Genomic DNA, 27659 nt, shown 5'->3' with positions numbered 1-27659 from the left:
TAACTTCTTTTTACAAGATCTTAGAAGGACAAGAAAGAAGGAAATAGGGGTTTTCAGAAGTGGAACTGGCATAGTTTTTTTAAGTGAATGGAATGAGCACCAAGATACGGTAAGAGAGGCATTAGATAACTAGTTGAGCAACTGTACTGTGATGTCCCTAGCAAACACAAGGAGATGATGGACGGAGCGCTGAAACTTTTCAGGCACTCACCCCCAGCCACTATTAGATCTGGGTTGAATCCATCATCGTTCTTTAGCTCACTTCGCCACCCCAGTTCAGACCCATCCATATGCAAATCAGTCTTGACCCTGTTCCTCATGGGAACAGTCTAGCCCGACTTGCCAAGCCACATCTTCCCTGAACCGGAAACAAGCATCCTGAGGCTGGTTTCAGGGTAGCACCCCATATCAGCCAGGCTAGCTTGAATCCAGTGGCAAAGTGAGCAAGGGACCCACATCTGGGCATACCCTGCCAACTTAGGGTGAACAAACCAAACACAAGGAGATGATGGACTAAGAGCTGAAACTTTTCAGACACTCAACCCAGTCTCTATTAGATCTGGGCCAGAATAAAGATGTGAACTGGGCAGTGCTCATTAGAATAGCCATATTTAATCGCACAAGCATGTGCCATATTGGTTTTAAGCTTAATAGGAAGGAACTGTGAAAAAAGAAGTTGGGTACTAGCCATGATGAAATTGTCATCATTAACTATTTCTGATACGGATTCCACAGTGTTAATATTTTGGTGTATATTCAATCTACATCCATCACACGCCATCCAACCAAAGTGGCCAACTGAGGGAGTTTGTCCCAAGTTTGGTGTGATGTAGGAGAACACGTGCCCTCCTGCTGTGCTTTTGTGAATGCGGGGGGAACGTTAGTGAAAGTGAAGCTGAGTGCAGGTCTCTAGTTGGCTGGTGGAAGTGTATTCAACTGTTCAGGTATGCTGGTCCAATGTTGTGCAAGGCTTTGTATGTGTGCGTGAGGAGTTTGAAACAGTCAATAAGGAGCACGTGGAGCTCTCTGAGGTGAGGTGAGATGTGGGTGCAGTGTGGGAGGTTGAGGATGAGTCTTGTGGCAGCAGTCTGGATGGGGCTGAGGCTGTGTTTGAGCTGCTTGGAGATTCCTGGTGTAGAGCGCGTTGCCGTAGTTGAGCCTGCTAGTGATCAGGGCCCGCATAACGGTTTGTCTGGTGTTCTGTGGCAACCATTTGAAGATCTTTTGAGCATTTGTAGGATGTGGAAGCAGGAAGTGCTCACTGCGATGACTTGAGTTGTCATGTTTAGCTTTTTGCCCAGAGTGATCCCCAGGTTTCTGACATGGTTAGTTGTTGTTGGTCCAAGCTAGGTTGGCCACCAGGTGGCATCCTATGGGGAGGTCTTGTTTTCAAAGACAAATACTACTTTCTTGTCAGAGTAAAGCTTCAGGCAGTTGGTTCCCTCGTTCTGCTACCATAGTCATGTAGTTGGTGAAGTTGGTTCTGATGGTGTAAGTGTTGTCTTTTAGGTAAAGGATAAGCTGGGTGTCATCAGCACAGGAGATAATGTTGATGCCTTGTGAATGGGTGGTGTTAGCGAGTGATGTCATGTAGATGTTAAAAAAGGTAGGGCTGAGAGACGATCCCTAGGGGACTCCTCAGATCAGGTTCTTGGACTCCAAGTGAATAGTGGCAGTCTATCAGTGTTCTTCCTGTGAGGAAGGATCAAATCCATTTGAGTGCAGGTCCTTGGATCCCAATCTCAGAGAGTCTTCTGATGAGTAGGTTGTGGGAGACAGTGTAGAATGCTGCAGAGAGGTTGAGCAGTACGAGTGCCACTGTCTCTGCTCGGTCCAGGATGGTGCGGATGTCGTTGGTGGCTGCTATGAGGGTGGTTTCGGTGCTGCGTTTTTTTCTGAATCATGACTGAGTGTTGTCCAGTAGGTGGTGTAGTTCGAGGTGAGTTGTGAGGTGCTTGTTGATGGCCTCTCTGTCACTTTGGTTTGATAGGGGATAAGGGTGATCAAACAGAAGTTCCTCAGTTGGTTTGGGTCGGCCGACGGTTTCTTGAGGAGGGCGTTGATCGTAGCATGATTCCAGTCTTCATGGAATGATGGTGTTGATGATGTGGGTGAGGGTACTGCTGATTGCTGCTGCTATAAATGTCACTCTAGAAAAGGGATAGCCATATGCCATGTGGGCCCATCAGTCTACCTTGCAGAGTGCCCCCAGAGGTGGTGCTACGCCACTGATTCACACATTATCTCTAGCTGAGCTGGTGATATACCCAATATCAATCAATAAACATATACATGCTGGCACATTCAATAGACTGAGGCTCTCTTGCAACTGGGGATTAGTGAGTGTTTAGGGCCCTACTGCCAGCATTCTTGAGTAGCAAAGAATCAGTGATTGCTTGCCATTTTTTCATTGCTATATACCAGACTCGTTCTTTCAGCATCTAAGCCAGATTAAATGGTTATTTTCTATCCATCCTGCTACAGGCCCGGAACATCGATTATATAATACTGATACTGTGTAGATACTTTGGACAAAAACAGAATCTCATGATTGAAATGGCTTTTTGCTTTTAAAGTTGTGAAATTGGGAACAGATCAGACCTGCATGTTTTTTCAGACACTTGCACTGATTTCAGTTGCCACGAGCAATGCGTGCTCTGCACTTTTTAATGTTTTTCTCTAAAGTATTATCAGTTGTGATACAGTGTATTTGATATAGTTATAATATATATATTTTACTAATATTGGGTCCACTCATTCATGTATGGATTGACGTTTCATGCATGGAGTGGATATGTGTAAGATTATTGTTTTATTTTTGGTATACTTATAACATACTTAAAACATAGATTGGAGACATTTGATTAATGAGTCCCTAGGAACCATTGTCATATGCGTTACTTCTTATCCAGGTTCCTCAAAAACATGGGTCAGTCCTGAGTTGCTACTACCCCACAGGTATAGCCAGTAATTCCCAAAATGTTACCTGAAGTGTTCCTGTAAACCTGCTGGTGGTAAAGCTTGGGAGCATAAGCTGGAAACTTTTGCGAATCTATGAAGTTGTAGATTTGCACCGGTGCAAATTCATAGCACTGCGGGAGCAAATTTGCAAACTCCTTCATATTCCCTGCCAGCCTCATGAGGCATCTGTGAGTCGTGCACCCGGATACCATCTGGGGCATCCGCTAATCGTACTTTTGGTTGCCATCGGCGAATCATACTCTGCCATTCCCAGGGAGCTTTGACTCTAAGATCATGTGACCTGGCAACGGGATAACGATGCACATGGATCATAATCCTGCGACTTCCCCTAACATCGACGATAACCCCCTCACCTTATCAGTTTCAATGCAGATTTGTTGAAGGGTGGCATGTTGGTTCAGAGGTAGACTTTATGGTGGCATGTGCTGATGCAACGGCGTCTCTGTGTACATATACATCGATGTAGTCACATCTGTATGTGCCTCTACATTGATGTAGCGCCTTCTCAATGTATGTTTACGCTGATGTAGCGAAATCGATGTAATGGGGATGAACAACCCAACTCATTTAAGCTTCTTCAGAATCACCATCTTCGTTTATTAGGTCTCGCCTGACCCAGCGCATGCGCTGGTCTGGCGAGACTTATTGAGAGGGCTCCAAAAAGTGCTACCAGGCCGGCCTAGAGGTACAGTGCATGTGCGCGGGAGCGCGCGCCGCGCTTTACCGCTATTACTTTCACTTTCGCGGCCGCACGGCCGCTTTGATGTTTGATCGCGATCCCGATCGCGATCACTTTTCCTAACATGACGCCTTCCCTCCCCCTGGTGAACCATTGAATTCTGTCCTCCTCCTAGGCTGCCCGCTACGGTCCTCCTCTAATCACTTTTATAGTATTGACTGTACACCACGGTCTCACAACTTGTTTCACACTCGTCCACTCCTCTGCAAATATCTTTGTGGGCTTGCAGCCATAGGGCTACTAAGGCTTCATTAGATGTTTTGCAATCATACTCCTTCATGAACCCAACTTTATTAAACGTACTTCATTCCAGCTGAGTTACCGTTTCTGATGCCAACGAATACGAAGTGCGAGTTTTTTTAACATTTACTTGTGGAATGTCAAGCCTGCGATTAAGAATTCTCTTTAGATCCAACTTTAAAGGCAAGTGCTGTTCGGTTTCAGTCAATTATTTAATTTACTACACGCTATATTAATAATGCAGGTTTATAAACTTATGTGGCACTCGTTAATTGGAAGACTTCATTTTTCACACTCCTACACTCTATCATTGTTTCAAAATCTTTCTTCATTTCCCCATTGTAGACTCGTTTCAGCAGTTTCTCTACACTTTTTCACTGATGATGCTCTCTTCAGCCGTGTTTAAGTGCCTTACTACGTTCCTTTCCTTTTTGTTCACTTTTTACTTGTTGGTCAGATTTATATCAACTCCAAGAGTCAAATCTCTTTTCTAGGTGTCTTACTTAAAACTATGCAGCTGGGATTCCTAAAATATACCAAAAGGAAGGGTATCAAGCATAAACCAACAAACAGATTCACCCACGTGAAGGCCAGCCTACTAGACGTCCTGCTGAAAGGAAAGACTATATAGAACCAAAGTCAAGTCAACACAACTCACTGGAAGCAATCAGGCAGGAACCATCATGAAGTCCCAACCCAAATCCCAGAACAGCATCCCTACCATCTCGCACCCATCCAAGCAACACACATGCCCTCCCTCATATCTCTGCTTCAGCAAATGGATTGGCTACACAGGTTCATAATGGCATGTACAAAGCTTTCTGTAGAACTCAATATTATCTCTTGGAAGGTTCCATGTAGATTGCCACCATGTCGTTTGTAGTTTGAACCCAGCCATATGCAAATCAGTCTCCAAACTAGAATGGCGTGATGAGCAAAAGAACAATGGATTAAATCCATATTTTTTCAACTGGTGGTGAATGTCTGCATTGTTCAGCACTCCGTCCATCATTTGTTCCTTTTGACATTGTACGGCTGATGCAGTTTTTGGAACGGGCGGGTCATTTCAACATTAATACACTGGTATCAATCCGGATTCATGCCAGACTGGAGTACTCTTCTTAATCATAGACAGCTTTTCGATTGTATGGAATATACCAAAGACACTTTGGTGCCAATCGCAGTTCTATCATTGGATACTGCTCAGGTGTTTGGCCCAGATTTTGACAAGTGTGCGCTCCGGCCCTAATTTAATGAACTGGGTGTGTTTGCTTTAAGATGAACCTTACTTGTTGGCCAGTTCGGGCCACGTCGTAGTGTATTTTTCGCTACACCCTCCATTGTCTGTCACCCTTGTTTTTTTCTCCCACCTACAGCCCTCCAACCAACCCAAACGCTCCCCTCAGTCTTGCCTCCCGTTCTGGCTGCAATAAAAAAAAAAACATCATGACGTGGCCAGAGCTGCTGTGCAACATGGCTAAAAGACATTGACAAAACCAATTACTCTCTTGTAGGCAAGACCTTTTAGCTTTGCCAGTATTTGTTATTGAGTTGGCAATGATGGGGTAGACTGTTTGTAAGGCCAGTAAATTTAGTGGAATGTTACACGGAGCTTTAGATAGCATCTTGTTGTAATCTCAACACTGTTATTGCGCCCACCCCTTCTCTATCTCTGTGTTCTTCCATTCTCCCCTCTCTAGCGCAGGATTTGGTCCCCAACAGACGCTCACCCCTTTAACTGCTATTTCTCAAGAGTACGCTCCTTTTTTTTACTTTACCAATGCTCCAGCCAGGGCCAAAGCTGTCACTGGTGCAGCAGGTGCAGTGGCACCTGGCCCGTGGAATGAGAGAGATCTACTGCTCCCCAGTTATGGCTGCTAACCCCCAACCAAGGAACAGGGGCAATTTTCCTTAGTTGCACTGGCCATTCGTTTTTAGGTCTCACGTCTAGCGATGCAGTGCGTAGCCCTGCTCGCGCAGCAAGAGTCTTTTTGTCCGGGGTTCCAAAACGGTGCCTGGAATCACACACGCTTGTGCGTGTGCTTTTCCTTTTGGCTTCCGTGATTGGCCTTTGCGTGCGTGTGTTTCTGAAAGATGGCACGCCCATGGCCTATTGGTGTCTATTACGTGCACCAAAGGCCATTTGGTTTCAATTATCGTGCTCAGACACGGACGCAATAATCGAAAACACGTTTCGCAGTGGCGCGCGCGCACACCACTCGCGGGCGTTTTTTTTTGGTGGTTTTTTTTACAATAGCGATCGCTTTCGTGATTGCTTTCAGTGTCGCTTGTCCTGTAAAGTAAGGGAGCAACATTTTTTCCCCACAGGACTACTTATGCGTATTTGGGATAGAGATTTTATTCCCTCCAGATCCAGTTAGCTTTGTTTAAAAAGTATGAAGACGTGTCAAGTCTTATAGCATTACAAGTGATGCATGCAGCATGTGTACAGTTTACTTAAGAGAAATCCTTTTGCCTGGGGACCTACTAATTGCCTAGGAAGGCTGCAGTCAGGCGTTCGAGTAGGCCTTCTCATTGAATGCAAGAGTCAACAGGCTTTGGGCGTGTGATGCAGGTTTGCTGGAAGCAGGACATCCTTTACATTTTATGTTGGTGTTTGGTTTGTTAAGAGTTTAAAGCTGAATTCACTGAAGGCGAGGATGAGCTAAGCTAAAGAAGTAGTCTATACTATTGAGTGACGTAGCGGCTGCCTCTAAGAGACTGGGCACCCCCTGCTGGTGGTGTGGTTGTGCCACCCACTAGGAACTTGACTTACCTTCCAAACTGCGTCGGACTGAAGCCCTCTGTCTTTGACCGGAATTGTAAGTGAACTTTAATCCCTCAGCCTACTTCCAAAAAAGTCCTCCGAAATGTCACTACTTCCTTGGATATCAGTGTCTGGTGAGGTCCTTCATTAGAAACAAAAATTTAACATTTGATAAAAACAAAATGAGAAAGGTCGCTGTAGATTATGAAGAATGTTCCAGATAATTCCCCAGCTATGCTTTTTTTAATGGCCTTCGAACAAATGTATCGGTTTTAAAATCATTTAAACTCCATTTTATGCCTGGTAAGGGATAGATTTTATCCGCCTGCTTCCGGTTTGGCCGCACACGAGACTCGAGAGGCGAATGCAGTTAGTTAAATGTTGTTTCCTGTATCTAATTAATGCAATCTTTAAAGTCATTCCTTCAAGTGTGTGTGTGTGTGTATCTGTCTGTCTCGTTCGTTCTCCTTTCTCCCCCATTCTTTCACAACCTTTCCTGATGGCCCCTATTAGGTTAGTGGAATGTGATGTCCTACCATAGGCAGTTGCGCTTCCTGTACGTCGTTCATGACATATAGCACACACAAGTGCCCCAATGCGCACTCTTGCACGCTCCAGTTATTTTAATGGCGCGTGGAACACACGTTTCAATATCTGTTCAGTGAACATGCTTTCCTTAGTGTAATATGGCTGTATAATAATAAGTTATTCTATGTAAAAAAGAAAACCTTGAAAAAAATCCAGTTTAAGGCGGATCCATACGTGCCTGAACCGCAAGAAAAGATGACATTCCCCAGATATGATGAGCAGCTCAATCATAATGTGCTTACAGTGCACTGCTTAGACCCCCATAGACAATATCCAGAGCGACCTGGTGACTAGAACCAGAAAGCTCTTCTGTTTGCTAGTGATAATCACTTATGACCAGTGCAGGGCAGTGCCATTACAGATGCTACAGCTGGTTCAATAACAAAACAAGCATTGGCATAGCCAATAGGTCTCGCTTTTAGGACCTTATAAGTGTTTGGTCATGCAGCACATTATTCTGAGTGGTTCAATCATAGCATAATTCCAGAATATGTTTTAGGTTATATCAAGCCCAAATTGCATTTATTAAAAAATCGAGCATTTGCAACGCAATAGGTCTCGCATTTTTGAGAGTTTGAGCTTTTGGCATTAAAAATGACGATGCCTTTTATGTATGTTTAAAAACTTGCAAGCGGTCGTAAACACGCACTTTTCTAATTATAGTCGTTGCTTAGGAGAACCAAGGCTGGCAGTAACTGCGCCTCGTTTACTGACAGACTTGCTTGTCATAAGCAAGGACTACAAGTACAAAGTGCTTATTTACGCACCACTTTCAGGTTTTCAAAACACATAAATAAAAGGTATTGCCATCTACAATGCCAATAGCTCAAACTCTTGCAAATGCGAGACCTATTGCATTGCAAATGCTTGTGTTTTTTTATGTCTCTGGCAGTCTTCTTAGCTATCACTGGGGTCCCAGTGGATACAGAAGCGAATACACCATGCTTGAGGTTCCCGAGTCTGAATGTGAGCTTGGCTACAGTTGATGTTGACTTAAAGCAACTGGCACCCAAGAGGCTTTGTTTATGAATGTGGGCTTCATATGCGTAAGAGCTCATTATTTAAGATAGGGTCTGCCAAAGAGGATATATTCAAGTCTGTTTCACACCCTGTTACATGAAAGAGGCCAGAAGGCCTAGGCAAGAGCTGGTCCTCCTTCCTCAGTGTGTAGAATCTTTTTTTTTTCCTCTGAATTTTATATAGCGCGAACTTGACCCAAAGGTATCAGGTATCAAAGCGCTTTACATGAGCACCAGTTGCATTACATAAGGACACATTCGTTTTTGTTAGGCGCGGGGAGATTAAGTGATTTGCCCAGAATCACAGGATGTTGAGTGTCCTTGCTGAGACTTATATCCGGTTCCCCAGATTTGAAGTCGGCAGCTCTAGCCGTTAGGCCATACCCTCCCCCAGAATGGTAAAAGAGGCAAGTGTATGATGCAAACGCTCGACAAGTGGCAGTTGGATATGTACCCAAGGGATATATGAAGGGTTTTGTTGTGCGCTGCTCTCTTGACCTGTATAGGCCGTTTTAGTGTGCATGCCTGCCATTTTCAATGGAATAGAAGGTGATGCGGTTGGTTGGCAGCCAGATTGGTGCAAAAGGCCTCTGTTTCAACCTAGAGGCGGGGCCCGTGTGTCCAGAAGGTCCAGGGTTCAAGGCCTTGCTCAGCAGCTGGGGGGATGGAATAGACTCGTGTCAAGCTTCTGATGGGTGGCAGAGAGGGGAAGAGACAATGGAGCAGCGTTGTAAGTGTACACGTACATACATGTGATGGACATGGAAAGGTCTTTAGTTATTCAACTCTATTTATAAGGTGTTTTCATCGCCATTATCATTGTACCAAGGGGATGACTGTGGACTTCCCAGATCGACTGTAATGTGCCCCGTGTGCATTAACCACCGCCCTACAGCACTGTAAGGCATCTTCACAGCAATGCACCACACACCTAAAACCCCTAACTAAACAAACATAATTTTCTGGATTAGTAACATGTCCTATAGTAGCAGGGTAATGTCCTATGAGGTCAGATAGGAACTGGAATGGGCTAGCACCAGTGTTAGTACAGGCAGACATTGTAGCTGAGCAGGGTTGGACGTCCCAACCCATGTGACTATGTGAAACCATAACAAATATTTGTCTTACTACTAATGGATTGGTGACTTCCATCATTCAGAGTACACTTGTAAGTGCTAACAGTGCCTGCTGCTCTGCTTGCAAATGTGTCACCACAGCCAATGAATGGCTGACGCGTGGCTCTGTGCCAGGACTGCACACTGATAAAGTCCTCTGCCTGCCCTAGTTAGTGTTTTTACTGCTCTGAGCTGTCATTGTCCAAAGGTTTGCTAGGTGCTTTTTTACCTCTTAGCAAGAGTGCCCTTGACTGCTCTCGTTGCTGGGATGAGGTCATTTATGTGAATGCTGTTATCAATTCTGCAACATTTCACTGCCTAGTGGTTCAGAATGGTTGCTGTGCGCTGGAGTAACTAGAAAATGTGTCTTTTGGGGATGGGGGAACAAAAGGGACCACAGATACAACTTGTAGGGCCACCCGTAATGGGCAATTTTCACGAGTGCGTGCACACGTGTGTGTGCGTCTATATTTAGTATCTGCAACAACAACAGTGTGATGGAAGGAATGAATGCTTGAATAATCTCACCCACTGGCAATCGCTCGTGGCCGCATCCCAGTCCATCGTTTTTTGCCACCCATATTGGGCAATCTTCAAGAGTGAGTGCCCATGTTTGTGTTCGTCCATATTTAGTATCTACAACAACAACAAGGTGATGGAAGGAATGATTGAATTAATCTCACCCACTGGCAATCGCTCATGGCCGCATCCCAGTCCATCGGTTTTTGCCACCCATATTGGGCAATCTTCAAGAGTGAATGCCCATGTTTGTGTTCGTCCATATTTAGTACCTACAACAACAACAAGGTGATGGAAGGAATGATTGAATTAATCTCAACCACTGGCAATTGCTCGGGCCGCATCCCAATCCGTTTTTTTGCCACCCATAATGGGCAATCTTCAATAGTGACTGCACACGTGTATGTGCTTGGCTATTTAGTATCAGCAGCACACCAGCACCCTTAACTCATCTTTCATAATTAACATTTTAACACATTTTGGGTATGTGGTACTAAGACTGGCATTATGCACATATATGCAGCTCCATAGTCTATTCACTTACCGCTCTGTCTCTGCGCACATTATTATCTGCTACCTAATTACATCAATATGAATGAGTACTATCAGAAACATCAGCTCTGACCATCTTCTTGAAACCTGCAACCTCACAGATCCTACTTAGTCACCACCTCTCTCTTTGCTCCAGATGCTTTAAAGATCCCAGTGTGTGCCGAATGTCCAAATCTGTCTTTGTGCTTATGTATTGATGTTATATCTATAGGTTCATAGCTAAATATAGTTGAAAATAGGGGCCACTAGGCCAACCTGCTGTGGCTTCATAAGTTTTAGTCTAAACCTCTGTCTTTCCCCTGGCACAATAATTGTCAAGGCTGTATCATTTTATAAAATATCTGCTTTTCCAAGGGACAGGGTGGTTCAGAAACTTGCTTGTCTTAAACAACAACAGGAATGGGCTTTGCATGGTGTAACCCTGTGATCAGTGCCTATTTGTGCCGGTGGTTGCCGGTGGGCCCCACCACCACACAGTTTTGGGGCCAGTAGGGCCCAATGACACTTATTTTTCTTTAGCAGAAATTCCTCGAAAGCAACAGAGGGGAAAATACACAAACAGGAAAGAAGAGAAGATGGAAAAAACATCAACAAGGGAGAAAGTAAGAGCCTGCAAGAGTGAGATAAAGAGGCAAGGTGCGTCTGGTAGTGGATTAAAGAGGCCTTAGGTGGATTCTGGACTACCCGCCCTTGGTATGTGGCGTGGGGACGTTTAACAGCAACGGCCCATGTATTTTGAGCAGTGCTTTGGGCACCGGCACTCATTATGTCACAAATTAAGCACTGCTCGTAACCACTCCAGTAGGAAGGAGTTTCACATGGTGAACTGTCTGACAGTTATCGTAGGAAGAGGTTTCATATTGCAAACTCTCTGACAAATGCTATAGGAAGAAGATTTACATTGCACTTCCTGCCAAAAAACCACAGGAGGTGACTCTGAACATTACAGTAGGAAGAGATTTCAAGTTGTGAACTCCTGCCAAACACAATAGGCAGAGGCTTTATATTGTGAACCCTCTGACAAATGCAGTAGGAAGAGGTATTACATTTTGACTCCAATAACAAACTCCATAGGAATTTTCTTTACATTTTTAATTTTTTGATGAATACAACTGGAAGGGGTTTTACTTTGTGAACTTTCTGTCCAATGCAATAGAATGGGTATAGTAGAGACATCCAATTCTATGCCCAGTCATAGTAAATGATTGGTTGCTCAAGAAATACACATAGGACCCTATTCATAAAGGTGAATTTACAAGTGTAGATTTACTCATGTGTAAATCTACTGTTGCACCTGGGTGTAAGTACTTTGTTTTTGCTATTCACCTTTTCACAAGAGTACATTTACACCTAAGTGCAGGCCTGCAACTCCATGACCTGAAAACATAGGTTGGAGCTATCTAAGGCAGAAATACAACTTTAAAGTTGCTACTGGTAACTTTTCACACATAGGAAGAGATCTCCACAGCCAGGACAGAGATCTCCCTAAAGAGTGTAAAGGGGGAGAAAAAGAAAGTTTGTCAATTATCATCTATGAACCTGTCAATCCCTGGTAGCAGAACAGGCGCCACTGCTGATAGAGTAAAGTGCTCCATATGATGACACTATAGTGTGTATATATATGTATTTGTTTTTGCATTCATTTTTTTTTTTTTTTTGTAACAAACACTATATAATGATGGGGAAAGTCCACTGGTGGAATCAGAATTCATAATATCCAGGTCTACTGCCAGGATGCAAAACATATTACAACAGTTGGGCAATGTGACCAATATTACTATATGACTACATAACATTCAGAAATGGGGTGAGTCGGTGGAAGTGCCCTCAAAGTGGCCATCTGTGTGTGGGCAGTGGTAAGCGTCTCTCCCCTCGCCGGGAGGTATGTGCCCAAGTGAGTGCTAGGAAGGGGCAAGGACCTTGGGGAGGTGTGTAGGGAAAGGGGGGCAGAGTGGGGTCGTAGGGTGTCAAGGCTCTGGGGGCCATTGGGAAAATTAAGCAAGCTATTGCCCAGAGTCACATGATACTGGGCTAACCTGCTGCCGGGGATCGAACCGTGAACCCTGGTGTTCCGGAGTCAGCCGACCTGGCCAGGGCCGGACTGGAAATCGAAACTGGCCCTGGCAAACTGCTCAGCCGGCCCCCCTGGTAGGAGGGGGGTGAGCGGCCGAGCTGTATGTTATGGCCGGTTTTGGACGATTTTGTATCAGGGGGCGATATTATTGCCCCCCGGTAACCAAAACGGCCCCCTAGGGGCTCGAAACCGGCCCCCAACCTGGTGGCCTACCGGAGAAACGCCCGGTGCCCGCAACGGCCAGTCCAGCCCTGGCCCTGGCCGCTGCACCACACCTCGTCTGTAAAGGACAGCCAGCAAAGAGAGAGCAGCTGCTCGCGGTCATCTGCCTGCTCCTGACTACGGGGCACACAGATATCCAAGGGGAAGAGACAGTGATCCGATGAATCACATGGAAGCAATGGAAAGCACACAGGGAGGTGTATTAGGAGGGTAATGGAGGGGCTGTAATGTCCCCAAGATAGGTTAAACCAGGGTCTCGACATCTATGGCGAAGAAGAGGCCCCACACAGCCTCAATTTCGGGCAACTGGTCGTTAAGTTTATACGTCATTCGTTCACACACCCAGGGACTCGGTGGAGTTCCAGCCTCCATTCAGTGTTAGAAGAAAGGCAAGGCTGTCGCCAATGATGGAGGGTGACACGTTTAGCCGTAGCCAGGGAGGCAGCTGCCCATCTCCATCTATTTTCATGTTATGTTAGGTCAGGGAGATCGGAGATGTCGTGGAGGAGGGATATGTGGGGGGGCTGTGGAATCGGCATCATATTGCAGCGCTTGAAGTCCCACACCTGAGCCCAAAAGATCTCGAGAGCTGGGCATGCCAACAAGATATGGAAGTGGTCAGAGCGATCTGCATTGCATCTCTAGTTGGGGTCGTGAGGCAGGAGCTGAGCCCGTTTGAGTTTCCAGGGGGATCAGTACCAGTCATTCAGAACTTTAAAATACAGGAATTTCAGGCACGATTCCCAGAGGACGTGCAGCTTTTATGGTGTAGAAGAATATCTTTCAATTGCAAAAGGAACTCATGTATATTTGTGGTGGACCTATCTAAAAAACCTTGATACAGTGCAGTGGAGCACTATAGGCAGCAGGTGAAGTACTTCCAACTGATGTTACATGTATCATCATGAATAGATCAGAAAAGCCTGCTTTTGAGACATGTAAATACATTTAGCAATCGGGGGCGTGGGGCCCTGAAAGAGGGGGCCTCAACCCCTGTGACAGGCCAGGGTCCTCCATTAGCAGAGCTAAAGGTATCTTCTGGTAGCACCAATCACTCTCTCAGCATTATCCCTCACGGTGTTAAAGATATTTTTTGTTTGTTCATGCTGTTTGCAGGGGACCATCCTAGTCACGGATATCTACACAGAGCTGAAAGATGGCATTTACCTCCTACGCTTGCTGGAGCTCATTTCTGGGGAGGAGCTGCCTCGCCCCTCCAAGGGCAGGATGAGGGTCCATTTCCTGGAAAACAACAGCAAAGCCATTGCGTTCCTCAAGACCAAGGTTAGTCACCACAAGGTGCCACTATCGGCCGCACGGTGCCATAACCTGCATCCTGTCAGCAGACTGTTTCACCTGTGTGTAGCTCAAATGCAAAGGGTTCTTCTGTTGTGATTCTTGAAAACGTGTCTGGCAAGTACATGTCCACCTTCTCTGCAGTGTGTATGTAAGTGTGACTGAAGGCTCTGTATGGACAAGGGTAAGCCAGAATTTAAACTAACTTGATTACTTTGTTTATGAAACACAATTTGCTGTTGCCCCGGACTCCCCTCATAAACCTGTACAGCCCTTAACTGTTGGGTTTATAGGAGGAGAAAGAGAGAGTACCTCAAACATCAATGGACCGCCAGACTCGTGGTTGGGCGGTGGTGGAAGTCCAGCCACCGGCACACCGACCACCCCATTACAACTTGGGCCGCCAGGGAACCGCCGTTCCCGGGCTGTGGCATCGCCGTCTTGAGGCCGCAAAATGCTTGGCGGGACCACCGCGTTCCCGCCAAGCATGTTACGAGTTTCCTCTCCACCGAGGTTTACATGGTGGTAGAACCGCCATGAAAACCGTGCGGAGAGGAAACAAAGGAGTCCCTATAGGGACCACCACACCCCCGCCCACCAGACCACTATTAAGTCATTATTTGGTGGGCCACAGGGAGGCTCTGCTGTGCGGGAGCACAGTGGGGGCGGCATGCCCCCACTGCCAAACTCATAATCAGGCCCTTACTTTATTTACCACCAATAAATGTTGCATATATGAGTTCCAAAGTACCGTTTCTAATTGATGTGGTGCCTCACGCCAGGTGGATGCACACAATGGGGCACAACATGTGCCCCCCCTGTGCGCATGCATCTCAGTTTCTGTACGGCATGAACATTACAGTCCATGCCATGCAGAAACCTTGTGTGGCATTTCCTTTGGGGTGACTTTTTCAAAGGCACCGTTGCCTTTGAAAGAGGCACCACCGTGGGACCACCACACTGCCCGCCCACAAGACCACTTTTAAGTCATTATCTGGCAGGCAGCAGTGAGTCTCGGCAGTGAGGAAGAGTGGCCCCAATATCCTTGGTGGGACCATGTATGAGTTTCCTCTCCACCACGGTTTTCCACTGCCATCAAAACCGTGGTGCGTAGGAAACAAAGGTGGCTCCACAGTGCCCCTTGGTGCCTCACACCATGTGGATGCACACAGGGAGCCACAATATGTGCCCCCCTGTGTGCATGCACCCCAGTTCCTGCATGGCATGGACGTTATAGTGGCACCGCCGAAACTCGTAATCAGGCCGTTACTCTATTTACCCCAAATTAATGTCACATATATGAGTTTCACAGCGCTGTCTCTAATTGATGTAATGTCTGTAACAAACGTGTCTAAGTGAGATCTATTAAGGTCAAATCTAAGACAGATTTCCTGCTATATACATCTAAATCTACATAGAGATAAGCTCAACATAAAATCTGACATGGATGAGGCTCTCCTGGCCTTTAAAGGCAGATTGTAAAAGTCTGAGAATTCAAATTATTTTACTAATCAGAGATCATCTCGGCTCCAACATTTCTTTACATGTTGTGCACTCATGTGAGCAATTTGGCAAGTTGTGAAGTTCCATGACTCCTGTACATGAATAAAACACCAATGGTGTCCGAGCACGACAGTGCTTTCCACATATTGCTGCTCCTATGGCAACAGAGGCCTTTCTTGGTGCATTAGCCACGGTTACAGATACCTTTCCCAGTGTAACCATATTTCCTTTATATCAGGTTCCAGTAAAGCTGATTGGGCCGGAGAACATAGTGGACGGGGACCGGACCTTAATCCTGGGTCTCATCTGGATCATTATCCTGCGGTTCCAAATTGCTAACATCACCCTCGATAAAGTAAGGCATTTATTTTGCTTTTCCAGCTCTCCAGATCCTTTGATTCCGATGTTCCTTTCTTACTTTAAACTTGATAGAAAACCCTTGTTGATTGATCTGTGCCAATTTCTAATCAGCTGTGCTCCCATAGAATCCAAAAGAGGACGCCAATCCAAGCCGCTTCATGTTTCCGTGCAACTAAAAGTACATGATAGTACCACCCTTTGTGGATCGAACAACAGTAATTAATCATTGAAATTTCATACAATGTGTTTTTTTGGAGTACATTACATTTTAGCCGGCTTTTCAACTGGGAAAAAGAGCACTTTGAACCGTTTACTAATTACTAATATTCTGCTCACAAAAAGTGGTCACAAATTACGCAATGACTTTTTGCAACCAATATGTACCATAAGTTCAAATCACAAAATCACCCATCCTATGGGGTTGCCGGACGAACGGTCTAATGAATATTAATTAGGCAGGTCACTATTTGCGACTCTCTTTAATTGGTTACTAGTACAGAGATGATGGCCTGCAAGAGACAAGAGATCACCATCCTTGTGTTTACATTTCAAAACGTAAAACCTTTTTTTTTTTTTTTTAAAGTAGGCCATCGTTCTTAAAGGATTCTGTGTTTCTTTAAAATAAATAAAAGGTTTCCAATTGGAAAAAACATCAGGAAGGCAGGCATTGGTTCCCTGGCCCACTGGCTACTCCCCCTGAAGCTGCCACCGTGATTCCTAGATTGGAAGGGGACCCTGTCCCCTTTGTGAATCTTTGTGAATCGCCTCCTTGGGGGCGATGTTAATTGTGGTAAAAAAAACATAGATTCATTACATACTGGATCACAATTTGGAAGGAATGCCGCTTTTACGCCCCTTTCAAATTGCAAATAAAGAAGGGTTGCAAAATCAATTTTCCAAGCTCGAAAAACCTTTCTGACTTATACAATGGGTTTGTACATTGCAAAAATGAGTTCTGCAGCCACAAACCCAAGAATTTTGAAAGATCTGCCAACTGTAAAGAAAATACTCTAATTCAAAATCACTTGCCCGTAATCCCAGTGATCTGGCAGGGTGTTTTTCTAAAACCAGTATATGTTATGATTTAAACTAGAAATTCATGTGACACCAACGTATGCATAAATGAGGATATACATTAGTGGAGAACCCTAAATGACCAATACTACCAACATATCCATTTTGATTTGCATAGACAAGTATTAGGAAATATTATAAGTATACCGAAACTACAATTTGAAACATCAACCCTAAACATACCCCTATCCCAATCCCTAAGATTCATCCTAACCATAACCCTAATCCTAGTTAAAACCCTAAACTTAACTCTTGCCCTACATCAAAGAACAACCCTTATTCTAAGCCTGTCCCTAAACTTTAAATCTTAACTGTAACTCTTCAATGGTTAAATCATAGTGGGGGAAAATTCGAATTTTTAATGTTTATTGCATTTTCCTAATGTATTCATTGTGATGGTATCGTCATGAATAAGCAGTCATATTGTACATGGATTATAGTTGAGAAATGTGAGAGTAGTTCATGGGAAAGCAGCACTTTATAATTTGTTCAAGGATTGATAAGATCATCTCTAAAACAGGCTCAATTAAAGCTCTTAAGTGGTTGTTAATGGATGTAATGCACTGATATATGTCACCCAACCAAGAATGTGGTGGAAGGTCTTTTCTCAGCGTACACGCCTTAGTATCACTCAAAAATGCATTTTTATTGCAATAATTTGGTTTTGGGCTAATCAAACAAGCTGTTGATTTGTATGGAAAATTTACTATGTCCTCTTACCAGAGATAGGATTTCACTACAGCTAAATCAAAGCATTGGAGTGGTTTAGCACAGAAGATTTTGAACCATCTGAAATGCAAGTCAATATATAATTTCAATGTTCAATGTTCAATGTTGTGGGTACCAAGAGGATAATGTTTGTTGATAATGTTAAGAATATGAAAGTGAATGTAAAACAAATACAGTGACTTTGCTAAATAAACAAATAAAGCCGTACCTTTTGATTAGCTAACCCAGTATTTTTGCTACTCTATGAATTTGTGAATATGCATGGGTTTAGAGTTCCAACACTTTTCAGAAGGTTACATTTTGTTTCACAGTATTTGGGTGGATTTCAGAGTCAGATTCTTTTTTATTTATAACTTTTATTAGAGACAGATTTTAAACTTCTGTTCCTAGTCTTTGTAAATGATATCATACTGTTTCAGCACTTTATGGGGTCTGCCTGTTCTTAAACCTAGGAATAGAATGTGGTCCATATGCCACTGGAAAATAATTTCTAGTTTGGGATTGCGTGCTGAACCTCCAGTGTCTTGAATGTACCCGGGTGCAATCTGACATCACCAGGGTTACAATCTTCACAGTTGGCTTTTGAGTTGATCATATTTCTAATACTCTCTCCTTTCTTTCGCATGACCCTCTTCCCTGCCTCTAGGATGAGTTTGGGCCTAGTGCTGCCGCCGTGTCTGCCAAGGAAGCATTGCTCATATGGTGTCAACGCAAGACTGCTGGCTACTCCAATGTCAATGTGCAGGACTTCTCACGCAGCTGGCGGGATGGTCTAGCCTTCAATGCCATCATACATGCTCACAGGTAAACAAAGGGAGAAACCTTTATGCTAACAGGTTTATGTTGCCCAGTGGACTAAATCTCCTAGAAATACAGTTGCTAGATAACTTTCAGCTTAGCGCTGGGAAGCCCAAGGGTAGCCATGCGCTTTATAAACTCATAATAATAATACTAATAATTACAAAAATAGCACCAAGTGATTTTGATCCAATTAAGTTTCAAACCGTAGCATGCAGTCATGCACAAACAAACGTTTGAGTTTCTTTGGATATATATCTATGCAAATACATATATATTTAATATATATGTATATATTTATCCACAGGGGCAGACAAATGAATATCCAGCCAAGAATTAGTGCCCTCGCGGGAGAATTGCAACAAATTGCTTTAATGTGCAAGCCTTCAAGAACTGATGGACGCGTTTCGCAGAACGTCTTTTTCAATGTCAGTTTGTGTCTTTTCACAAAGCCATTTTAAAATCAGAAAGTGCATAGCGTGAATTCATTGAAAGTAAAGCTGGCCATAAAATGGTTTTCATTCTTAGGTAACAGCTGCTGCCATCTTGTAACATTTAAGAAACATGAACATGGGAATTCCGTGTATCTCCTAAGTTAAAGGATATACTAGTAGTAACACTAACAGTGGGGGAAACGGTCAAATATAGGGATATGAAAACCATCTCATGAGAATTCATTGTATAAAACATGTATGTATCCCATATTTGCTTAAAGAAAACAATCTTTATTTTCTTAATGCAAATATGGGACACATGTGCACTCTTTGATTTAAAAATGGCTTCGTGAAAAGACACAAACTGACATTGAAAAAGGCGTTGTGCCGAAACGCGTCTTGTCAGTACTTGGAGGCTTGCACATTGCTACAATTCTCCCATGAGTACAGTTGTTCTTGGCTGGATATTGATTTATCTGCCCCTGTGGATAAATGTGTAGCGGCTCACCACCGCTGAAGATCTGCACCCGGGACGTGAGCACCAAAACGAAGGGAATGTCAGTTGAATGCAGAGTCAGCACTCTCCGCCAAAATTCTGCCCAGCTCCTTGCGAAACCATCTTCAAAGAATACCAACAATCCAGGTTGTTGTTTGTGCAACTTTTATTTAAGTGGACTCCTGCTAGAAATTTGACGCATTTCGGCTGCAGTGCAGCCCTGATCACAAAACATAGGCCCCATCTTAGTTGCATGTTTTAAAATGCAAATGACATCATCATAGACAGAAAAAACATACTTTTTTGGGCAGCACATATGCTGACTCCTTCATAAAGCCAATAGGGCCACTTTTTTCATTTTGGTGTTCTAACCCATTGACAAAGGCAGTAGGTGTGTCTTGCTTAAAATGACACCAGTTAAATTGTAACATCTCAGCAAAGTCATGTGAATTTGCACATTGCTGGGTCCAAACAGAGACTGCAAGTGGTTTTACATATCTATCTATCTATCTATCTATCTATCTATCTATCTATCTATCTATCTATCTATCTATCTATCTATCTATCTATCTATCTATCTATCTATCTATCTATCTATCTATCTATCTATCTATCTATCTATCTATCTATCTATCTATCTATCTATCTATCTATCTATCTATCTATCTATCTATCTATCTATCTATCTATCTATCTATCTATCATCTATCTATCTATCTATCTATCTATCTATCTATCTATCTATCTATTTTGCGCCCCCAGCATGCACAGTTTTCTCATCAATAAGTTTTCAGCAAATGTTGCTGTGATATTATCAATTATATCTAGGCTATCCGGTTTTAGGTTTAAACCTATAATAACTGATAAAACCCCACCAAAAGGGAAATAACCCTCACCAGTGTAAACATATAAACACTGAAAAAACACCTGCACAACCACAAACTAAATGCCATTCATAGAAAGAAAAAGGAGAGTGAAAAAGTCATTTTTATTTCTTCCTGAAAGGGCCAAAACAATGTAATTTTGCTATACAAGGTAGCAGCAAAAAAGACTGGGCTAACACTATTCTGCTTGAGTATTGTTGTTTAGGGATGTCACTAAAATATTGCTTCTCCTTCCTTTTGCTTTTTTCAGCTTTATGGTCTTTGGACTAAAGATGAGGGGTTTAGAAGCATGGTTTAGGTCTTGTTTAATTATTTTATAAAATGTAGAGAATCAGGAAATAACAAAATCATATTTGATATTTTGACTATGTTTGATTCTTTCACTGGTATAATGGCTGGTTTCATAAGAATCTTTCCCAATATGTACCATCACATTTACACACAGAGAATGGGCTTGATACACCAGCCCCCTTTTTTAGCGAGTCTGTATTGATAGTAGGTGAATTGCCAAACACAACAGGCTTTAAACATTCAATGCAAGGTGTAGTGACAGGTATATGTAAAACAAGTGCTGTCACCAAGCATCTGGGATAGTTGTGAAAACATGACACCAGACTTTTGGAAAACATGGAGCGTAGTGTCACTTGAAATGCTGCTGCAAAAGGTTTCCTACCAAGTTCAACAAAGATTGCAGTGATATTGTTTCGATTTGCAGTGATGCAGCTACATATGTGAAAAAGGTGTGTGATGACCTGTCAAAATCGATACCTGAACTGAATTGCTTCCCTGTAAGAGATCCTTGCCACTTGCGCGATGGTATCCTGAAAGCATCTTTACATTCTTCAGAGTTAATGAAGAATGCTATTGACTTTTTAGTCCATTCTGTGCACTGTTTTGCTATGCGTGGGAACTAAAACACAAATATTTTGTGCTTTGCGTAGCATCAAAGAAGGAGTCGTCCCAACAGTGTCCTTTAGCTGGTGGTTCTTAGTCCTAGAAGCCATGAATGCTAAATTATCCACGTGGCAACCGTTTACAGAATCTTTGCTAAGTGATGATGCCAAAGGCAAGAAATATGAGGCTCTTCGGTCACCTATTGATAGTGATGTGAAAAAAGTACACTCTACTGCATTTATAGATTTTTACAGGAAAACATGACTGCTGTAGAGGACATAATAAAAAAAACTAGAGTCTAAAAATACTCTTGTCTACCAAGCGTCCAACCTAATTGGTGTAGATGTGAAACATCTACTTGAGAGTGACACTTTTAGTGACTTTGACAATGCAACATGTTCCATGTTTGATTGCTTGCCACTTGGTAAGCAAAGAAATGTTGAGGGGCAATTCAGGACATTTTATTTTACAATGTATGAGAAATGGCTCGTAATGATGCATAGAAATGTCCCTTCATCAACCATTACATTTGAAGTCAATGAAGCCTCACTGTGGTACTCGGCACAATTTCTAGATCCCTTTGTTAAGGGGATTTTTATCCAGACTTTCAAAAGTGCGCTTCAATAACTCGGAGGGCATATGCGCCCAGTTCAAAGCGTTTGTTGCAGAACCTGTCCCAGAGAATCACAATCTTCAGGTGCATCAGCATTGGCGTGGGAAGGAATGAGTGAGCGAGCGTGCATGACCAAAGACTAACTGAAGAGGTATTGTATGGTGTACTACAGTAAGTTTGATTTGTAAAAATGTATTTGGACCTCATATACACTGTACGTACACTGTCTATATACCATACACTATTAGTGCAGAAAGCAAGCAATAATAAAAGCAAAAAGTAACAAAAACACAGGAAAAACAGGTATTGAAATCACTTGAAAATACTGAAAAAACCCCACCAGAATTTACCATAAATAGAAACTGGAAAAAGAAAAGCTTAATTATATCATTGAAGATGTCATGAGTGATGTACTGTGTGGGGTGCACGAAGCCTGCAGCCAATCCCTGGCATGTAGCTGCCTTCTCTACGGCAATGCCCTCTGCGCCGGCATCTCCCCTCAGCTTCTCAGAAGACTTCAGACCATACAGAACGCTTCAGCCAGACTCATCCTGGACCTTCCCAAATGAACCTTCATCGCTCCCCATCGAGAAGAGATGCCAGTTCAAGATTCTAACATATGCCTACAAAGCCCTTCACATCTTAGGACCTGCCTAGATCAATCATTGACTCGTCTTTCACCAACCCTCTAGACACCTGCGCTCTTCTTCACTCGCCCTTGCACACACCCCAGCATCCGTTGCAGCCACAGTGGTGGCCGCTCTTTCTCCTGCAATGCTGTCATGACCTGGAACGACCTTCCCCTCCAACTCCGTACAGCTAGGGTGACCAGACGTCACAGATTTGCCCGGACAGTTACCGTTTTTCGTGGACTGTCACGGCGTCCCGTCACTTTTTGTCAACAACAAAGAAATGTCCTGGGTTTTGAGAGGGTCGGTGAGTGCGCACATTATCACAGTGTGGTTCACACTCACGTTTCAGCCGCCCCTTTCTTAACACATGAACACAAGCTAAGCTGTTTAAAAAGCCACCTTCTGTGTTGCCTCCCCTTTCTCCGGCAGCACCACAGGATTTAATGAGGAGCGAATCATTGTACCATCACCCCAAGCCGTACTCATTAGCAGCCTGCACCTTGGTCTCATTATGCATTGGTGGAAGGACTGTGTATTAATGTGTGTATATGTATAAGTATGTATTTGTGTGTGTGTTGTATATATTGACCTTAAATATTTGTAATGTAGTCTTTTTGTGATTGTGATCCGGGCCCAACCAAAACATAGTCCTATTTCTATGCCTACGGCATCCCAGTTTTTCATTCTGAAAATCTGGTCACCCTACATATAGCCCCCTCACTGGCAGACTTCAGAAAGAGACTTAAGACCTGGCTCTTCGACAGAGACAAGGCACCCAGATACCCCTAGGGGTGTCAGTGTTGTGCTTTACAAATTCTGCTTGATTGAATATCCAACATCGCAGTTCTATCTCAATTTATGAAAGTCTGATGTGCATCTTACAAGCCATAACCAAATCACAGCGATTGATCAGTTTGGTGGTTGTGCAGAGTCAGTCAGTACCTCCCCTCATACCGCGACCATCTATAACCCATGGGTGGCCAAGCACAGTTTCTGTAATGTTGCAACTGATGCATGCTTCAATTCTTCACTCTTTTGCTGGAACAGTCTCTTTAAGCTCAAAAACATATTCATATCTCCAGTACTTAAAAAGCCTAGGTGCACCAGGAGATGGTGACTGATAACTTGAAATAAAAAAAATATGTGGGTCCATTTGGTAATAGCACAGAACACCCATTGATTCTGCAGCTATAATCCTGGAAAGAGAAACTATTGCAAATTGCTGTTAAGTATGTGTTTCCATTTTGTGGTCTATCTACAGACAGCTTTTGCTGTCTATTTCAGGCAGCATTGTATTCCATACATCCCCATGAACTTTATGCTCTTTCATTGGACGTCTTTCCTATGTAGTTCAGTATTTTGCTTTGGATTTATGACGTTCCCCTCTTACCATGCTTTTTAATTGGATGTGTTGTATCCGCGCACAGCTAATGTTTGAGGACAATTTTTTCTCTGTACAGTGTTACAAATCATTTGTCTTTTAGCACTTGTTGGGAGCGCATAGCTAGTGTCCTCTTCCAACCTTTATACCTTTTTTTCTCACTTTTCAGTACTCCAATTTCCCACTTGTACTTTTTCTTTTTTCCTGTTGCTCTAGATTCCCACTCACTCTGTTGCTTTCTGAATATTTTCCTGCCCCGTAGCCATTCTCTTGCACTATTGTCGTAGTCAGTGCTCAAGTCCTAAAAAAAAAGAACTGGGGGGACTCACTGAGTTTGGCAGAATGGGTGTGGCATCAGCGTGAGTGGCATAACTGCATGAGACATCACAGCACGTGACATCACCGCACGTGACATCACCTGTTGCATCATAGGAAGTGGCATCTCAACCCATGATCTCACAGGAAGTGACATCAGATCTTAAGACCTCACATATGTTTAGTAGGTCTATCATGAGTACATTTGAGCACATTACAATATTTAATAAATTAGATTTTGGATCGGGGTTGGGGTTGTGCCAAAATACTGACGCAACCCCGATTGCCACACAGAAATTGGCAACAAGGAGAAATGTTGTAGTAAATCTTTTATCTGTATTTTAAAATATCTTATGGGGTTGAGGCACTTGCTGCAGAGATCTTTGTGTGCCAGGGAATTATACAATGGTAAAATAACTCTAGAGGATAACGTATTTGCTGAAGAGATCTGTTTTGGCCTAGTCCTAGTTTTGAATCAAAGTAGCATAGAGGTTTAATATGTCTCCTGCAATGCACATTATGTAACACGCTAATGACAGATTTTCATTTTATGTAAATGAGTAGACAGAGATCCTTTTGTTACTTGCAGTTCTTAAATTGTAATCCTTCTCATATAGCACAGCGAGATATGAAGTATATGTGGCTCCCACACCTTGTAACCCTCACAGTCTTATGTAACACATCCTTTATATTGATGTACACACATATGATTCATTGTCAATGTATAATATGTACGTGTGATGTAAAGCGCTCTGACACCCTGCATTGGGATGAGTAGTGGCACTACTCATCACAATGTAGGGTGTCAGAGCACTTTACATCATACATATACAAATAACAATTTAAATGCCACTATCAGCTATGACCAGGGCTTGAGTTGAGGGTAGATGAGGGTAGACGCCGTTTACCCACTCTTTTCAGAGGGCAGAAGCTGTCTACCCTGCTGTAAAGCTGGCTGCCTTCAGTGGTGTGCCACGTTCATTTCCTAACTCTCCCAATGTGCTGAACTCGTCCCGGTGTTATTTTCAGACACAGGACACTTTCAGCCATGTCTGCACATTGCCCTTCCAATCAGAAGGGTGCAGGGGGAGAGGGGTTGGTCAGATTCCAGCTTCACCCATAACAAAAGCCGGTAGTAAAGGGGTCATTAGGCATCTTTTTGTTGAAGTATGCTGCATGACACAAAGTTCATTGTGTTGTCACGACCACATCACGCAGTACAGCGACCGTCAAATAATGTTTTCTATACTTTCAAGATGGCTGCTGTATTGCTTCATGTGGCATGTGTTGCATCGTCAAGTTGCATCGTGCAACATGGTGGCCATCTAGAAAGTGTAGAAAACTCTGTTTTCTGTACTTTCAAGAGGGCTTCCACTTTCTGTGAAGCCACATTATGTGATACAAGGCGCATTGTATCACACAATGTGAAGCCCATCTTTAAATTATATACATTTATTTTCTATGCTTTTAGCGTAGCTGATTGGGCTTTGGCAAAGCCAATTGTGTTGCTTGTTCAGCTTTGGCAAAGCAATACCAATGCATATGCTTGTGTAAACAAATCTGTTGATTCTTAACTGCTGATTTCTCTTATCATATCTTTCTCCTTCAGAAACAAGAAAACATGAGGTCATTCAGTTGTGGTTCCCCTTTTCATTAATTTCCGCCCTGTTTTACCATAGGCCAGATCTCATCAACTACGGCTCCCTAAAGGAGAACCGGCCCATCTACAACCTGAACAACGCCTTCGGCGTGGCAGAGCAGAAGCTGGGCATCTCCAAGCTGCTGGATGCAGAGGATGTGGTAGTTCCGCAGCCAGACGAGAAGTCCATCATGACCTATGTATCCCTCTATTACCATTACTTCTCCAAAATGAGGCAGGGACAAACTGTCCAGAAGAGGATCTCTAATGTGAGTGGGATGCTGCTTTCATGCTTTTTTTCTACCTTTTTCCTTTCCCCCTCTTTCTTCCTTTCTTTCCCCTGCTTTCCCTCCATCTTCCTTTCTTCCTTTCCCTCTTTCTTTTCCTTGCACTTATTCTTTCTATACTCACTATATCTTTCTTCCCTACGTTCTGTCAACTTCCCTTCCCTTCCCTTCCCTTCCCTTCCCTTCCCTTTCCTTTCCTTTCCTTCCCTTTCCTTTCCTTTCCTTTTTCCTTTCCTTTCCTTTCCTTTCCTTTCCTTTCCTTTCCTTTCCTTTCCTTTCCTTTCCTTTTCTTTCCTTTCCTTTCTCTTCCTTACCTTCCTTTACCTTCCCTTCCCTTCTCTTTTTTTGCTTGTGTTTTCCTTCATTTCCCGTCCTCCTTTCCTCATGATGCCCCTTAACTATACCCAATCCCCCATTTAGCGTTCCCCAAACCTTGGAACTCAATATCTGCCTGGAAAAAAAGTATTGACAACCTCCTCCTAGGTTTGAAAGCATTTTCTTTTCCCCTCAATGTAATCACAAGAAGCAGATTTTGATTCATGCAAAGTGATAAGCAGGCATAAGGATTGATGCAGCATGTTAGGCATAGGGGCTCCCCGAGCCTTGCTGGAGCTGCGTTGCGCTTTCGACGCGACTCCAGCAATGCGTCACCTGGTGCGCCGCATTGTAAATGCGATGCATCCATGGTGGCGCAAGAGGTGTCTGCCGTGACGCAAAATAACTGGCGCATCCCTGCTGATATGCAGGGATGCGCCAGTTATTGTAAATCTGACCCTATGTATGCTGTGTGATGTACGGCACACAATTTTTCAAGCATCTGTTTGAACCTCGCACACCATAACAAACATCTACCACATATGACATTATAGCACCCAATACCCTTCCAATCACACACCTCCGAATGGAAGCCCAGGAACGGATGAACCTTCATGGCCTTATCAGAGGTATGAAACACCATAAAATGCACCACTCAATATAATACTCTAGCTCTTCTTCTATACAGTAATCAAACATTGGTCGAAGTGCATTAAACAAAGTATAGGAACTGTGATGCTGCGTGCAATGGGGGTGGGATGAGTGAGCGCGGGCGTGGTCAAAGGCGTGGCTCAAAAAACTAAATATTCTGAAACTTTCTTCAGTCTTTCACCTTCAGGCAACTGCATATAAAATAGCGCAGAGCTTAAATGAAAATTAAATGCAAGTTATGGCAATTAGTGGGAAATATACTATTGTGCATTACGAACCCTCTAATAGTTAATGCACTGCACGGTAGAGCCACAGAATTGAATCCTGGTTGGTGTAGTTGAGAATGCTGACGTGTCTATGTCTAGTGTTACAAGGTTCCAGCCTGTGACAGAAAGCACTGTGAAGATGTAAGTCATTATTTTAAAACTGCATTACACAACACAGTATAGGATAGGGTGTTACAAAATACGCAAAAAGGTTTAAGATTAAAAAAGTGCTTCCGAAATATGGGTTTTAGTAATACCCAGACTGTATGCGGTGC

At 43.4% G+C, this 27659-nt stretch overlaps 1 protein-coding gene across 1 annotated transcript in view; it reads left to right on the top strand.

Moving 5' to 3' along the window:
• The window catches only part of SPTBN5 (spectrin beta, non-erythrocytic 5), a 1776766-nt gene that overhangs the window by 36770 nt on the left and 1712337 nt on the right, over window positions 1-27659 (top strand). Inside the window, exons 3-6 of the mRNA XM_085627084.1 lie at window positions 13934-14101; window positions 15855-15971; window positions 18426-18583; window positions 25906-26134. Coding sequence (XP_085483210.1) covers window positions 13934-14101; window positions 15855-15971; window positions 18426-18583; window positions 25906-26134 — 672 coding nt within the window. The remainder of the gene's footprint in view (window positions 1-13933; window positions 14102-15854; window positions 15972-18425; window positions 18584-25905; window positions 26135-27659) is intronic.

The sequence above is a fragment of the Triturus cristatus genome, chromosome 9, assembly GCF_964204655.1.
Source record: "Triturus cristatus chromosome 9, aTriCri1.1, whole genome shotgun sequence".
Lineage (NCBI taxonomy): Eukaryota > Metazoa > Chordata > Amphibia > Caudata > Salamandridae > Triturus > Triturus cristatus.
This window is presented reverse-complemented; position numbering and strand designations above follow the sequence as displayed.